A 17,737-nucleotide genomic window follows, 5' to 3' on the forward strand; every position below is an offset into this window, starting at 1 on the left:
AGTTTGAGTGGGAAAGAATAACACATTTGGACAGATCAGAGTGAAAATCCTGACCTCTATGATTTCCGTCTTAAAGCCTCAGAGAATGGCCTGCATGCCATGGTTCTGTGCTTTTATGCTATTGTAGTGGGAAGGGATGGGGGACCACCTTTGCATAGCAGTTTTTTGCCTTTAGTTCTATGAATGTATAAAGGTTGATTCTAAGGGTTGGAGGAATAACAAGGCAACCAAGTTAACAAGCAGTAAGAAGGAATGAGTAGTGGCATAATTACTAAAAATAAGTGAAGATGAAAAGAGGTGAGGTGAGGTAAAACCAACGCTGAGTGTAAAGCAAGAAAAAGTATGTCTAGGGGATATGTGCTATAGCTCAGTGCCAAAGTGTCTCCTTAGTGTGTGGAATTCCTGGGGTTCAATCCCCAACAGCAAACAAATGAAGTGATAAAATCAAGTATTTCAGTTATCATGGGGAAAACCAGACTTTTAAAATACCCAGCTATATCTTATTTATAGGAAGCACACACACCTAGATAGATAGACAGATAAATAGATAGATAGACAGACAAAATAACCAAGGTTGCTTAATATGGTAGTGTGTATCTACAATCCAGCATTCAGGAGACTGAAGCCAAAGAATCACAAGTTTAAGGCCAGTCTGAGCTCTACAGCAAACCCCCCTCCTCCACCCACAAGCACAAGGTGAACAAAAATTCAAAATAAAATTTTTTACATTGTACAAAATAAAGGAAGCATTAATATGACAAGATTCATTAGGATCTTTTTTATATTTTTAATCTTAAATTCCACTAAAGATAAAATTTAGTCATATACTGAGCCACAAGGAAACCTGTTAATGTATTTTTTTAAGTGGAAGTGTTACAGGCCACATTCTCTGAGTATAAGTAAGTGAAATTTAAACTGAGGATCAATAAAGTACCTGCTTAATTGGACCAATTAAAAGAGGAAAATCAAAATTCAAGCATCAGACATCTAGAAGGAATAAAGAGCGATTCAAGCCTCCAGCCAAAACAGCTATAGCTCTAGTCAGAGGGAAAAAAATGAGACTTAAATTAGAAGAGAGAGAGGCAAAAACTAAAGGAACTTGGCATTCATCTTAACAAACTGGTAAAACAACCAAAAAAATCTACAAGCTGGGCACTGGTGGCTCACGCCTGTAATCCTAGCTACTCAGGAGGCTGAGATCTGAGGATTACGGTTCAAAGCCAGCCAGGGCAGGAAAGTCCATGAGACTCTTATCTCCAATAAACCACTAGAAAACCAGAAGTGGTGCTGTGGCTCAAGCAGTAGAGCACTTGAAGAGTGCAGGGACAGCGCCCAAGCCCAGAGTTCAAGCCCCATAACCAACCAAAAAAACAAAAAATCTACATCAGCAATAAGTAGAAGTAAAGCAAAATCCCTTAAGCCTGAATAAGAATAGATGCTGTGGTTCATGTCTGTCCTCCTGAGCTACTCAGGCTCAGGGTTCAAAGTCAGCCCTGGACAGAAGAGTCCTGGAGACTCCATCTCCAATTAACCAGCAGCATGCCAAATTGGAAATGGGACATCGACGATGAGTAAGAAAGTTGAGCAAGAGCTTTAAGCTCTGAGTTCAGGCCCCAGTACTGGCCCAAGGGTAGGGGAGAGAGAACAGACAGAAAGAAAATAAAGCAAATACATTCAAAAGTAGGAAAGAAAAAGGCAAAGGAAGGCTAACCATCAATCCAGGTGATACCTTAAATTATCAGAAAATAAGGACAACTCATGGTGTTTAAAAAAAAAAAAAAAAAGCAGACAAGTTAGATGACAAGCCTTTTCAGCAAAATTGACCCGAGAGACAGGCACAATGAATAAATCAGTTACCAGGGGAAATTTGGAAAGAATCTTTTTAAATGATGGCACAAAACAGGAAGCTCCCAGTTCACTTAAAGAAGTATAACGTTAATATTAAAACTCAAGATCCTCACTTAGGCCAGGCACCAATGGCTACCTAGCTACCCAGGAGACTAAGACTTGGAGCATTGTGTTCAAAGCCAGCCCAGGCAGAAAAGTCCTCAGAACTCCCATCTCCAATGAACCAGCAGAACTGCCAGACTAGAGGTGTGTGGCTCAAGTGATAAAGTACCAACTAGGAGCAAGAGAGCTGAGCAAACATGAGGTCCTGAGTCTGAGCCTCGGTAACAGCAGATTACTAATATGAATGCAAGAATTCTAAAGAAATGATTCTACTCTGCCTGCACCTAAGTGTCCTCCCTTTCCTTCCACTCAGCAGGTGCTGGGGACTACCTGTAACAACAGCAATGCTCTATGTTTCATTGTAGAAACACTTGGTTTTTTAAACCATGTTCTTTTCTGTGAAGTAAATCTGGCAAGCCAAGCCCAGAAATACCAGGTAGAATTAGAGAAAGAAAATGAGGTTGCTGTTTGCTGCTTCTGCTACCTTAATCTGTTCATTAACAGCAAAGTCTGCTCCTCCTCCTGCAATTTTCTTGATTACTCGAATGAATTCAAAATGCAACTCTGGAAGCCATCCGGAAAACGTTAGTCAGTTTTATGAGTGAATTTCCATTAAGAAATTAATTGAAATTTTTTTATTTTATTTATGCAAGATGAAAATTGCCAATTAAATTATTTTATATGAGTCATTTTTCCCCTTTAATTTCATTAGTTTTTATTTCTTCACTGACCCAGACCTGTAGCATAGGGAAAGTGATTGGACCTCACTCTCCAGTTGCTTCTTCTAGTGCTGGCTCAGGACTCACCCACGATGGATATGTAGGAAGACAAAAACACATGCGGACACATAAACATACACACACATAGATGCATACATATCCAGGCCCATAAACATATACACATCCACATACATGTGGATATACATACATATATACATCCACATACACTCATGCACATGTGTGCACACATGAAAACACAGACATGACTATGATGCATTGCCTATATTTATGCACACATGTGTGTGCCCTAAGACCGATGTATGTGCACGTGAGTGCATACACGCATGCACAGTACGCTGATACACCTGCACATGTGTAAACAGACATGTGTTGCACACGCATATACACATACACATATGTTCACACACAGTATTCTTTGGCCGCCTGTGAGGCCCACGTTGTGATAAAGAGTGGCTGTGCATGTCCAGGAGAAAACAGTGGAACAAGACGGCAGGGCAAAGGGAATGGGAGACCTCCGAGGAGACAGTGAGGAAGCGGGCCGTCCCTGCACCTGGTGCTCTTTCGTCCCTGCCAGGTTGTTGTTTGTGCTGTATTCAACCATGTATCAATATTTGGTGTGATCATTTTAAAAAACGAAACAAGAACAAGTTTCCAGCTCACTGCCAAACCTTGCCTTCCAAACCTTGCTCTGGAAATCCGTCCTCTTATATTTGGAAGCACTAACAGAGGGGTGCAGACCACTAGGTAGACTTAGAGCTGTCGGCCCCAGGAAGTGACTTTGCCCTCACCTGCAGGGAGATGAGCCATGCTTCCCTCGCTGCGCTGCTGTTAGACCATCTCCCACCACGACTGTCATTCCTATTTTCTTAAGCTTATATATATATATATATATATATATATATATATATATATATATATATATCAACTTGGGCCTGGCTTAATTCACTTAATATAATTTTTTCCCAAGTCTTTCCATTTCCTAACAAATGGGGCAATATCATTCTTTCTGATGGAGGCATAGAATTCCATTGTATAAATATACCACATTTTCTTGATCCATTCATCTACTGAGGGTCATCTGGGTTGGTTCCATATTGTAGCTATGGTGAGTAATGCTGTGATAAACATAGTTGTGCTGGTAGCTTTAGTATGGCCTAGTTTGTGATTGTTTGGGTAAATGCCCAAAAGTGGGATTGCTGGGTCATAGGGGAGCTCTATGTGGAGTCTTTTGAGGAACTTCCATACTGCTTTCCAAAGTGGTTGAATAAGTTTACACTCCCACCAACAATGCAGTAAGGTTCCCTTCTGGCCACATCCCCTCCAGCATCTGTTGTTACTAGATTTCTTGATTATAGCCATTCTAACTGGGTGAGGTGGAATCTTGATGTTGTCTTGATTTGCATTTCTTTTATGGCTAAAGAAGTTGAGCATTTCTTCATGTCTATTGGCCATCCTTCTTTCCTCTTTGGAGAAGTTTCTCTTTAAGTCTTTTTAAGTCTTATTAATCAGGCAGTTGTTTCTTTGAGGATTTGTTGTTGGGGGATTTAATTTTTTGAGTTCTAAGTATATTTTAGATACAAGACCCATTAAACTTAGTTTTAAATAGTTATCTTTAAGTAGCTATACAAAGGAGTTGCCATTGGACAACACAATTTACAAATTTGCTGCATCTTGATTGATGCCACCCTCTCCATACCCTCACCCCCCTCCACTCCACCTCTTTCCTCACTTGTCTTAATTGTGTACAATATGCATTGAATTCTTGCCTGCATTTCCCTCCCCTCCCCCATCTCCATTTGTCTACCCCTCTCCCCTTACCCCCACCACACCCCTTTCAAAAATCAAAAAAGAAAAAAACAGTCAACCTTGCCAGGAAACGAGTACTTCTTTTATTTTTGAGAGCAATGTGGGTGTTTTTTTTTCCTGTTCCCTCTCCCCTAGAGGAAAGAAAATACAAATGTCACCTGTGCCCCTATGCTGCTAAGTGCCGTGCGAACCTGAACCAGCACCTGACCGTCCACTCGGTGAAGCTGGTCAGCACCGATGCCGAGGACATTGTCAGTGCCGTCACCTCAGAAGGCGGGGATGGGAAGAAACACCCGTATTATTACAGGTAAGTAGAGCTGGGGCCAGTGTCCCTGTGCGAACCCCCCTTCCCCTCTGCTACTGCCGTGTGGCAGAGCCCCTTTCCTCAATCATTGCTGGCCCTCGTTTCGGGCTTAGATTGAACTCTGCACCTACACCAGCTCTGCCTTGGCTCCAGTGCCTGGGGTAGAAAAATTGAAGGAGAAATTGTTATGGAGGCCACGCTGTGCAGTCAACCACCAGAGAGTAACTAGACTCTGGGTTTGGTTAGCTGGTCGGTTGGTTCGGCTCACACTTGTCATCCTAGCTACTCAGGAGGCTGAGATCTGAGGACCACTGTTAGAAGTCAGCCTGGGACAGCAACAGTCCATGGAACTTATCTCTAATTAATTTTTAAAAATCCAAAAGTGGAGTTGTAGCTCAGCCTTGAGCACAAACACTAAGGGACAGCGTTCGGGCCCTGAGTTCAAGCCCCAGTATTGGCACATACACACACACACACACACACACACGCATGCACGCACACACACACACACACAGTGTAAGAAAAATGAGGAAAACAAAATCCGAAAACTCCATGGAAAGAGCTCAGAAGGTATTACCTACTGTTCTTTGATTGCTCTGAACCTGAAGTCAGTATTCCCATTTCATCCTTCATAATCCACCTTTAATCAGCCTTTATTTTGATCACTTTGAGGCCCCAGGTTCCAGGTTCTGCCAAATCTTAGCCATAGAGATACTGGTAGAGAGGAGCTTCTCCAAGGTGTCTCAGTGCATGAGTTAACAGGGCTGTGTCTGGCATGGCGTGGCACCGGACAACCTCTGTGCTTTCCTGAGGCAGAGGGAGACACTCCAGCGGGGACCACTGGACCAGCACTAAGTACTTGGCAAGGCCCCATCCCTTTGCCCAGAGGAATCAGGCTATGTGCAGCATCTGGAATCTGTACTTTTTAATTAACTTGATGATGATTAGCATTCTTGCGGCATGTATGGAATTGCTGCATTATGCTGGCACCTCATCTATTTGGCATGGTGACCACTCAAGCGGCATTCCACAGGATGGGAGAATTTTCTAATGCAATGCCCTTGGGTAGCGAGGAAATGAAATGCATGTGAACGCTCCGGTTTCCTTGGTTGTAGCACAGTCTTACCTGTAAGAGTCTCATTCTTCCTTCCCCGCCCCCTTGCTGCTTTTTGCATAGCTGTCACGTATGTGGATTTGAGACTGAGCTCAATGTCCAGTTTGTCAGCCACATGTCGCTCCACGTGGACAAGGAACAGTGGATGTTCTCCATCTGCTGCACGGCCTGCGACTTCGTCACCATGGAGGAGGCAGACATCAAGGCCCACATTGGCTCCAAGCACACAGGTGACCCCCGTTCTGTACCTGTTGGACTTTTCTTTTTCCCCTTTCAGTTCTGAGGCTCTGACTCAGGGCCTTGTGTTTGCAAGGGGGGTGCTCTCCTCTGAAAGCCGTGTCTCTAGACCCTTTTGGCACTGGCTAGTGTGCACTGCATGAGGTAAGGTCTCATTGGCTGCCTGGTCTGGTCCAGGCCTGTGATCCTCCTCCTTGTGCTTTCCCTGGGCCCGGGCCACCACATCCAGCCATTGGTGGAGATGGCATCTCTGAAAACTTGATGCCCAGACTGGTCTCAAATCACCCTCTGCTTCTGAAGTAGCTGGGATTACAGGCTTGGACCACTGGACCAAACCTTCTCCATCTCTTGCACCATTGGAAGTCAACCACCTTCCAAAAGTTTTGTCACTACCATAAGAAAGACCTTGACATGTCCTTCCATAGAAGGGAGGGCTTTCCTTGAGCCCATGACTGAGTCTCCTGTTCTGGCGTCACAGTGCCGTGACCTGGCTTAGTGTGGGCCCCGCTGACCTGAGTCCAAGTGTGCTGTGAGAGCGCAGCCGAGCTGCAGGCCTGTCCTTGTCTGCTTCCTGTTCTCACCAGCATGCACTACCGCTGCTGACTTCTTTCTCTGCCCGGGGCTTGTGTCTTCGCAGGCTCAGCAGCCCTCTGAGGTGAATGCTGTAGTGATCACACGTGGAGAAACAGAAGCTAGACTGAAAGTGGTCAGAACAAACAGGGTGTAATAGATTTGGTTCCATAGCCTGCTCACTGCTCAGATAGCCAGCCCTACAAAATGCACGGCCAGAGCCTTGAACCTTTCTGCTGTGTTGTGCTGTGCTGTGGTACTGCACACCTAATTCCACAGGCTCTGTTTCCTTCTCTGGAACCTGTGGTCCCGATGCTCTCCGTGATGATGCACGGCAGCTCTGTGCAGAGGCAGAAGAAAAGAATCTAGACTTGGCCAGCACTTGCCTTCTGCTCAAGCCTCGTGCCATCCTGGTTAACTTCTTCTATTTAAAGATGTTCACGTTTTGACTTCACCGTGCAAGCTAGGGTACAAATGACACAGGCCTGGAGTTGTTAAGTGAAAGTGAGGATGACCCCACTTCACGCCACATTTGTGGTGCTTACACATTAAGAGCTGATGGTGCTCACTGCCAGCCCTGGGTATTGGGTCAGCCCCTTCCATTGCCAGCTCTAGAAGAATCTGGGAGGGGAAATTTCCATGACAGTAGTGCTGATGAGGTGCACGGCCGATTTCTGTGCATCTCCGACCGAGCTCGTTGGTGCCAACGTCAATAAAGGCTTGTTTCTGTCCGTAAATTGAGCAGCTATGACTTGGGGGTCTGCAGAGAGTCGTTATGCTGAGTGAGAAGGTGCCATTTTTACAGTCGGTTGTCTGACTGTAACCACATTAGCGTCATGCGCAGTGGGTGAGCTGGGAAACCCAGGTTGAAGGCAAATTAAATTCAGCATTTCTGAAGTGGCTAACGGAGGAAAGGCCGGCCTTCCTCACCTCCCTTGTTTTCACTGGCTTTGTACATTCTCTCTCTCTCCCTCCCCGCCCCCCCTCCCTCCTTCCCTCTCACTGTCTCTCTCTCCTTCCTCCTCTCTTCTGTTAAATCCTCAGTTTTCTAGCCCTCTTCACCCCAAATATTCCTGACTTTTTGTCCCATCCCATTGCACAGCCTTCTCCCTAACCATCCTATCTTAAGAAGCCGTAGAAATGTCTAGAAAGAAGCTGGGGTTAGCACCATTTTCACCAATGGAAACTACATGTTTACAACTAACTTCTGCGACCTCTCTTCCTAATTAGCTAGGGCACACTGCCAGGGTCTCACTCCCCTCTGAGTGAGACTTCATGGACAGCGACAAATATTCTCATTTGTTAGTTCTGAAAGCCAAGAGTGACACGCATTAAAGAGTTTCTTTTGTGATTCAGTAGAAACTCTTAATGCTATGACCATTAGAATAAGATGGAAAACATTTTTACAAGCCTACAGACTTTTTATATTTTTTAAAATTTAAGGTGATTCAAGGTGTAAGGGATGTACAGAGGGATTACAGTTCTATAAGCCAGGTAAAGAGCGCATTGCTTTTTGGACAATGTCACCCCTTCCCTTGCTTTCTCCCAGTTTTTCCCTCCCATCGCAAGTTGTATAGTTTATTATATAGTTCATGAGTATCATTGCTGCATTTGTTCACCCTGTGTCCCTCCATTTTTTGTGCCCTTCAATGGACAAATAAGACAAAAAGAAAAAACACAAACAACAAAGAGAAAAAACCCTCTTGTTTCCATTTCCCAGAGTTCATTTCAATAAATATTATTTTGCATGATCAGATGCACATAGGCTGTGGGCCTTTGCGTTCTTCTGAGAGTGTCCTCCTCTGGTCTCACTGTGTGTGAATGCCTAGCATCCTGTAGAAATAGGGCCAGAAGTCAATGCTTTGGGCTTTGATATCATACAGCTTCTGTCATTATGACTCAGCTTTGCCATTGGTACTTGGAAACAAGTGTGGCCTAAAACTTCATTTATAAAAAGAGGAAGCTTGTCTGGGCATGGGGCTACAGTTTGCTGACCACTGTATCCAAATTAATAGTTTCACAGTGGAAGTTTCCTATGTTTAGTAGTGTTTTGAGGTGTTTGAATAACACAGGATCTACCACTTAAACCTGTACATGAATGAGCTGTATTAATGTAAAATTATATAAAGCAATATATTACAATATATAGATCTAGAATAGGGAGCCTGTCTTATGTCATTGCTTATCCAGTGCCTCAATCTGTACGGTGTGAGGAACAAAGGTTCGCTCACTGAGTAGGTGTAATGTATGTGGCCAAGCTCCCCTACATACCTGTGCTTGATGAATAGGAAGATAACTCACACTCCTCAGGCCTTGCTTAGTCCAGCTGACTTATTTATGTAATCTGTGTGGACGAAGTTACTTGGTATGGAGGAACACACACTTGGGTTCTAGCTCTGGGTTGTACGTCAGGTTCCATGAAAATTGCATTGTAGTGTAGGAACATGACACAGGGAGTATGATTAATTCATATTTTCATGCATTTTTGAGCACTGTCTGCATGTAAAACAACATAGGAAACAGTATGTCATTATATTTTATGAATGGTATATATATATATATATATATATATGTATGTATTAAGCTTTATATTAGGATGATAGGGCTTAATCTCTTCTGTAATGTCATAATGCAACTAGACATTGCTTTTCCTGCTTTGTGTATAAAACCTCAGCTCCAACTCTCGGAAGAACAAGATGAGACAAATGCTACTATCATCCCCACTTTACAGACGTGATTACTGACACAGTCAAGTGCCTCGTTTGGAGTTATGAAGGGGACATCCTATCCAAAAGGCAAAAAGGACATGGCTCAAGTGATAGAGCATTTGTCCAGCAAGCATGAGACCCTCAGTTCAACCCAGGTTCTGGGTGGTAGGAAGACTTCAGCTGGCTACCTAAGTGCACTGGTGTCCTTCTCCAAGGATCCTGTGATACCTTGGATTTAGGTAGCCCTGGCACCCTGCAATCACTGCAGAAGCGGATGGGAACTGAAAGTGAGGGAGGCTGTTTGAACTGGGAGTTGGCAAATCAAGCAAGTTGGGTCATACTCCTAAGCTGTATCAGAGTGATTGATGTGGCATCGTGAATCTTCATAAATTTATCAATTTAGGCAACTCTTCTCAATGTCTTCTCTTAAGCCTCAGGACATTTAAATCTTTGTTTAATAGTAGTAAGACAAAATCCCAAAAATGTGAAGAATCTCCTATAACAAGCTGTTCAAAAGCTCAGGCTTAGAAGATGGATTTGGAAGAGTAATACCAGCAAACAAGGGACCCCTTCTATTTGTGTACAAAATGTGGCTTGGCTGGTTAAATGTTTAGACAAGGGACTGGCAATGGTGGTAGTAGCTTTCACAAAGCTTCACTGTGCCAAGGGAAGGCTGTGTATTCTGAAGGCATACCATCTTTTCTCATGGTCAGTGACTCAAGTCACACACTGCCTGTCTAGGAGTCATGTCTAGTTCTGATAGGAATGAGATTTTTTAAAACATTGTGAACTGAAATATGAGTTGTCTGCAGTCAACCCTAAGTATAATTCTCATAGGGATAGGATTCTCTCCCTCTCTACTCTCCCCTTCCCTCTCTCCCTTTCCCCTTTCCTCTCTTTCTCTCTTCCTCCTTCCCCCCCCCCTCTCCTCCAAGGCCTTTCTAAGCACATGCTTATCATTGAGCTATATCCCTGGCCCCACTTTCTTTTTAAATACTTTCTTTAATTGAATAAGTAATATATGGCTAGCCCAGAAAAATTTAAAGACCAAATAAAATGATCATCACACTAATAACTTTAGGTTCTAGTCATGATCCACCATTGCAGCTTTTTTTCTTACATTTATGCCTAGACATAAACTTTTTAATCTAATAGAACAAGGTCCCAGAATTTATAGTCACTACGTTGTTTAATGGACTGGTAAGGAGGGAACCAGAAAGCAGTCTTCCATGTTTTCTGCCCTACTCTAAACTGTGGACTTGTACTGAATCTATAAAACTGTGAGGAGAATTGAAATCTTAACAATTCCAATTTCCCTAGGCCAGTTTAACTCTCCAGTTATTTTGGCATTTATATTATACAGGTTTTTGCTTGTTTGGGTGGTACTAGTGATTGAACCCAGGGCCTCATACCTGCTAAGCACTCCACTATTTGAGCCTTGCCTCCAGCTCCTTTTGCCCTGGATATTTTCAAAATAGGGTCTCCTTCTGTGCTAGAGCCAGGCTGAGCCTGTACCTGTGCCCACCACACCCGGCCTATCTGGGATAATAGGCCATACCATCATCCTAGCCTTTGGTTTAGATGGAATCACTTGAACTTTTTTCCCTGCTTGGCCTCAAACCATAATCTCCCAATTTCTCCTGCCCAAGTTGCTGATATTATAGGCTTCATACTCAGCTCCCTATAATGTCCATTTATAATTTTTCCCATGTAGCCTCAAGGGGTTCTACCACTTCACACACCAATCAGAACTCAACCATAGTAAGCTTCCATTTCTCACATTAGCCTTCATGTTATTGTGGTCAAGTTTCAGCTTATTGCATTTACTATGAAGCTTACAATGCATTGGTGTTATTTTTGCTTTAAAAATTACTTTTATTACCCTCCAGAGACATTTCAGTAAGAAAAAACACGAACTTACTATTTCATTCTGTTGTGTAGACTCGTTTATTTGTTGTCATTTCCTTCTGCCTCAAGGACTTATTTTCAATGTTTCTTTGAATGCAAGTCTTCTGGTGACTAGTTCTTTCTTATTTTTTAATGCCACCTCTTTGAAGGGTGCCTTCATCTTGGGAATATGTTTGGAACTTCAAGTTGACAAGCTTTTAGTTCTTTACAAATGGTGTCCCACCATCTCCTCCCTTGCATTGTTCCTAAGGAGAAATCTGCTGTCTTCCTTATTTTTTGTTCTTCCACATATAACATAGCTTTGTATCTTTGCTTGCTTTTAGGACTTTTTTCCCCCTTTTAGTTTTTTATTTTGTGTTTGTCTTTCTGAGTTGATTTTTATTTCTTTTTAGTATGCTGCCTTTATAAAGGCAGCATACAGAAGGGTTACCATTACATAAGTCAGGTGAAAAGTACATTTCTTTTTGGATGTCACCCCTTCCCTTGCTCTCGGTCAGTTTTTCCCTCCCACCCTCACCTACAACTTATATAGTTCATTTTCCACATAGTTTCTAGTGAGTACCACTGCTGCATTTGTTCACTCTTTGTTTTCTGGGGTATTGTTGTTTGTTGTTTTCTGAGATGAACCTTACTATGTAGCGAAGGCTGACCTCAAACTCTCCCTTCTCCCGCCTCAGCTTTAGAGTACTGGGATTGCAGGTGTACACTACCTCACCCAGCTCAAGGACTTTTTCTTTAACCATTTTTGAGCAATTTAATGATAATTATCTTTTGGTACAGAGTTCTTTATTTTTTTTATGATTGGGGTTTATTGAGCTCCTTAGATCTTGGGTTTTTTTTCTCAAATTTAGAATGTCTTTGTCATTTCAAGTGTTTTATGATACCCTGTTTACCACATGAGAGGTTCCATTTAAACTTGTATTAAGCTTCCTGAATCACTGAACCATTCAAAGGTTCTCTGTTCATTTGGAGGAATTGTTTTGTTTCCTTTCAGATCTTTCCTGTAACTTATCTTTGGGTTCACTAGTCTTTTCTTCAACTGTGTCTAATCTGCTCAGCCCATCAGTGTGGTTTTTCAATCCTAACATTGTGATTTTCTTCTGAAGAAAATGATGTCCTCCATATCTCTTCTTAATTCTTTGAATTTATAATGCCCTTTCACAGGTTTTAGTAATTGTGCCAATGATAGGTCAGTTTTGATTGGTTGATTTTTTTTTCTTCTTCCTAATTTGAGTTGTGTTGTTTCTTTGCATGCCTGATAATCTTCATTCCAATACTAGGAATCATTTTACCATGTTGGGTGTTTTGTACCTGATATTCCTATAAGTATTATTGACCTTTTTCTAGGATACAGTTAATTACATAGAAATTTTGATCCTTTTGTGGTCTTTCTTTTATGCCTTGCTAAACAGATCTGGATCATCAGGCATTGATCTATCTAGGGCTAATTATTAGCCATTACTGAAAGCTATTCCTCAGTTTTCTACCTAATGCCCTGTGAGCTATGTATTTTCTGACCTGCTTAACAGAAACAAGCCCTCTGTTCAACCCTATGTAAGCAACAGGCACTGTCCTCACTGTTTTTTATTTTTATTTGTTTTAATCTTATGCACACATTGCTCTGATGCATGCTCTTCTGAGGACTCCAGGAGGACCCTCTGTTTTCAGGCCTTCTGCTGGCTGCTCTTACTCTTTTATCTTCAATGTCAGCTTGTTGGTCTCCCCAGATTCTCAGCGCTTTCTCCTCTAGTAAGGGAGTCACCTCTCCTCTTTGTTCCCTGCAACCTGGAATGTAAGTTTCTCAAGACAGGAAGCTTCATTAGCCAAGGGCTTGCCTCTGGTATCTAGTCTCTCAGGGGCCACTCTTCAGCATTGTATCCAATGTAGTACACACTATTGTTTGATATACTTTTAACTATTCATTTTGTTTCGATCGCAAAGTGAGATCTGGATTTTAATGGCCTGTTGTATGTGGTTGGCTTTGAGGGAAAATCTCAGGTGCTTGATGAACATGGATACTGAGTCATACCTACTCCATCCTCTTCTGCACCTTGAATAGCCATGTGACCTAGGCTAGGTTTACCCCTCTGTGCCTCTATTCCCTCAATCTGCAAAGAACCCTCCTGTGGTACCTATGTGTGCATAGGAGCTATTCTGGTACTGAAGATTGCTTTCTAGGCCATAGCCATACTAAGCATGTGCCCTAAGCCACCCCCACTCCTAGGATTTTTGAGAAGATGAAATGAGACAGAAAATTTGAAGCATAACATATTCCTGGACATGTTCTGTACAGCTGACCTATTGTTGCCATTGCATTTTAAATACTTTAAGACCTCAGTAAACCCTTGTTAAATGGGCGAATACCTGACCTTGGCCCTAAGTATCACCCATGCGCTCTATGCAGGTTCACTAGAACCTGAGGCCCACCCCCAGTGGGCACTCAGAGAGCTGTCAGCATTGGACAGTGCCTCTGGAATAGTGATGCACTCAAGACCCACTCCCCATCCTCAACTGCTGTCATTTTGGTCTTTGTTTGTTTTATTTTTTTTATTTTTTTATTGTGAAAATACTGTACAGAGGGGTTACAATTACATAGGCGAGATAATGAGGTCATTTCTTATCAAGCATTATAGCCTCCTCCTTTGTTTCCCCTTCGCATCCCTTCCCAGCCTCCCCCCCCCCCCCCGCTGTCATTTGATAGCAGCTAACAGGCACGGCGGTTGTCGTTCTCAGGGGAAGACAGGAAGACCCCCAGCGAATCAAACAGCCCTTCCTCGTCTTCCCTCTCAGCGCTGAGTGATTCCGCCAACAGCAAAGACGACTCCGATGGCTCCCAGAAAAACAAGGGTGGGAACAACTTGCTGGTCATCTCTGTTGTGCCTGGGAGCCAACCCCCACTGCATAGTGAGGAAAAGCCAGAGAAAGGTAAGGGAGGAGCCAGACATGGCCTGCTTAGTCCTGCCCACTCTTGGATGACCCCGTCTTGAGAGGAAGCCCTGGAGAGGAGCCATGCCAGAAAGTAGATGTTAGGATCAGGTTATAGGGTAATGTGCACTACTAGACATTTGCATTTTATTTCAGCTTGATTTACATCCAAATACAGGGTGGAAGGATGGGCGGGTGACAGTGTATGTTTTAATTCCTTTTAGTACAAGAGATTCGAGACACAGTGTCCAGAGGGGCCAGGGACTTGAGGGAAGTTAGGCCCACCTTTCCTGTCCCCCTACCCCCACGCACCTCTACACCCCGCTTCGGTCCTTTCAGGGTTCGAATGCGTTTTTTGCAACTTTGTCTGCAAGACGAAGAATATGTTTGAGCGCCATCTTCAGATACACCTCATCACCCGGATGTTTGAGTGTGACGTGTGCCACAAGTTCATGAAGACCCCTGAGCAGCTGTTGGAACATAAGAAATGCCACACTGTCCCCACTGGTGGGCTCAAGTAAGGAAAGCAAGTACAGAACCTTTTACTGCGTTGTTATTAAACCCCCTGTCCCTGCCCCTGCCCCACCTCTCCCTTGAAGTATGTGGGGATCCTGGAGAAGGGGGAGGTTGGTCTGAGGGGAGTGAGTCAGGAACTTCCACTACCATTATCTGGATTGAGGCAAGCCTGTCTCCCAGGGGAGGTCAGCAGATATGAGCAGGAGAAGTCATGTGAACACCGTACCCTAGAGTCAAGCCAAGGAGGAGACATAGGTCAGAATAGCATACAAGACTACGCTCATCCCTCCTCCACTGTTCAAGTTTAGTTCAGACTTGATGGGAGTAGACTTGGGTTAGGCATCCATCTTTACCCCCTCACTGCAGCTTCACATGTGTGGTTTTTTTTTTTTTCCCAATGACAACCTGCCATATAATTAACAGTTATGTGAGCATCACAACCACCTCACCACACTCCCCAAATTGGAACCTACCAGGCTGACCAGGCAAGAGGCCACGGTGTACATGCAAATATCATGGGCTTCGTAGCTTCCTGCCTTTGTGGAAAGATCTAGCTAGACCAAGAATGTCATCCTTAACCAATATTTGCAAGCAGCCCTCTGGCCTCACATGAGACCAGTCAGTTATTATCAAACATACTATGTGTCTAGCTTGATAATAGGTGCTAAAGGGCACACGAGGAATAAAATATAATTTCCACCCTCAGGAAATTTATGTCTCTGCACTACTCGGATTGAATCTTCCCAGCAGTTCTGCAGTCAAAAACCCCCTGTTCACAAGGCACTTAGGGTTCAGGGAAGAGAAAGGACACACAGGTAGACACGGAAAGACACAATACCAAGGCATAATTATTAACTTTTAGCTGAAATGTTACAGAGGTAAAAGAATAAAAAGAATGTGTTTTGCTTCATACAAGGGGGAAAGAACTTGGTTTTGTTGTTTTTTTTACATTTTCTTCATTGAAATTCATAACCTTCCAGAAGTAGGGTAACCCCCCCACCCCCAACCCCACCCTAGCCCGTGGGTAAGGAAGGAAGACCCTGAAGTCAAGCATGGGGGGGTGAGGGTTGGCTACGCAGGCAGTCTACTCACAAACAGAATAGGCCCAGCACCCACTGTGGATCCCACTTCAGCTCCCTCTTGGGAGTGGGAAGGGGGACAGGGCATGGTGGGGGGAAGGAGGGAGGGTGGCTATACTCCAATCAATCAGTGGAGAGTAAGTGTCTAGCAAGAACGTATGAGAATTTGATTTGCTTTGTTCCCAATGTCCCTTTATAAATATGTGTCCTCATATTATTTTTTTAAGAAGAACCCTGTTTTTTTGTTTTTTTGCTTTTTCTGGATGGACTAGTGTCATTGCCTTCCCGGTAGCCTTCCCGGCCACGCCCGTTACTTTCCGGGCCATGCCATTTGTGGCTTTGCCAGTCGCCTTTCCCCCCTGGGGACCACGAGCCGCTGGGGAGAATGCACCATCAGTGATGCTTTGTCAGAATGAGACCACTTCCCGTGCAGTGCTGGCCGTGCCCCGCGTAACAGTGTATGCTCTAGGATGACCAAGTACAAAGTACTCTGAAAAACAAATTGCTAATGCCCTCTGGCTATGCAGCGAGTCTTGGTTCTGTTTCCTTTGCCATAAGACAGAATTAATTTGCCTGAGACAATGTCTTTAAGATAAATTCATGGGAGCACGGAGAACACAGCCCTTGGCTTGAGCAGCGAGAGGAAAGATTTGAGCTCTGGGTCACAGAAATATCCTTAACGTGAAACAGACCGCCGATGTCTCGATTGCTTTTCTGTGATGGAACTGCTTGTAAACTCTATATCCTGTTCATAATGCAGATCAAATAAGATTATACTATTATTTTTCTTTTGCCGTAGCTCAGGACAGTGGTGAGTTTCAGACTCCTCTAGGTAAGGCCCAGCTTGGCGTAGGGGTTGTGTGTGCACCTGACCTGGGAATGGGCTTTATATTTCTCTTGTGTGCACTCTTCTGTGAGCTGAGGTTCAGGGGCTAACGGCGAGCTTGGCGCTGAGGAGGCAGTGCACGGTGCACCGGGTTGTGTTGGGCTCTGCTGATCACCTCTCCAAACCCTCTGAGGACAGTCCCCTCCCCGTCAGGAGCCAGCCGAGGGCAGGGCCGAGGCAGCCGCTCTGGCGTCTGCAGACGCTCCATAGTGATCCTTCCGAGCCACAGCGAGCGGGCCAGCGGCCTGTGTACACACGCGCTCCCCGCCTCCGGCCGCCCGCTCTGGGCAGCTTGGGCGGGCTGGGGACCTGCGTTTCCCGAGCCACGGGGGAGGAGTCCGGGCTCTGTCCGAGGGGAGCCGCCGAGCCCGGTGCGGTGGTGATGGAGCTGGAAATGCAAACCCACCTTCCCGAATCTCCCACCACCACCCCATGCCTGGAGCGGACCGCTCGGCTGGCGAGCCCGCGCGCCCCCGAGGGCTTCCCCGGGCCGGCAGGCCGTCCCCGGCGCCCGTCCCGCGTGCGCGCCGTCCAGCCCCACCACGCACTACGCACGCGCTGACTGCGTCTCCTCACGGGTAGAGAGAAGCGGGGGCTGCCTCGAGGCTCCCCTCCTCCCTGGGCCTGGCCCTCCTTTCCCGACGGAGAGCCGCGCGCACACCCGTGCACACACGTATGCACGCATAGGGACACACACACACACAGGCCTTCTCCTCCTAACCGCCCCTTAATAAGCACGACTCTGACCCTGTGACTGTCTGCTGGAGGCAGCGCTCCCCCCAGCTGTTCTTTACCACCTCTCAGTCTTTCTGCGTGTGCTTGGTGTGGTGCATGAAAAGTCGATTCTTTGTGTTGCTCCGGTGGAGAGGGGAGGGGCGGAGGTTCAGACCTCGGCCCAGGCGCAGGGGGGAGTGGGGAGGGCCGGAGGGGGAGTCCAGCTGGCTCCTCCTCCCAAGTCTCTGCTCCCCTCGCGAGCACTGGCGGGGAGTGGGGG

General features: G+C 45.0%; 1 protein-coding gene across 1 annotated transcript in view; it reads left to right on the plus strand.

The window, feature by feature from the left end:
- Positions 1 to 16,699, plus strand: part of Znf827 (zinc finger protein 827) — a 146,190-nt gene extending 129,491 nt beyond the window's left edge. The window contains exons 10-14 of the mRNA XM_013029498.1: positions 4,632 to 4,803; positions 5,978 to 6,144; positions 14,071 to 14,262; positions 14,602 to 14,792; positions 16,657 to 16,699. Of these exons, the coding sequence (XP_012884952.1) occupies positions 4,632 to 4,803; positions 5,978 to 6,144; positions 14,071 to 14,262; positions 14,602 to 14,783 (713 nt within the window). The 3' untranslated portion in view covers positions 14,784 to 14,792; positions 16,657 to 16,699. The remainder of the gene's footprint in view (positions 1 to 4,631; positions 4,804 to 5,977; positions 6,145 to 14,070; positions 14,263 to 14,601; positions 14,793 to 16,656) is intronic.
- The last annotated feature ends 1,038 nt before the right edge of the window (positions 16,700 to 17,737 follow it).

Source organism: Dipodomys ordii, unplaced genomic scaffold, assembly GCF_000151885.1.
Source record: "Dipodomys ordii isolate 6190 unplaced genomic scaffold, Dord_2.0 Scaffold119, whole genome shotgun sequence".
NCBI classification, from domain to species: Eukaryota; Metazoa; Chordata; class Mammalia; order Rodentia; family Heteromyidae; genus Dipodomys; species Dipodomys ordii.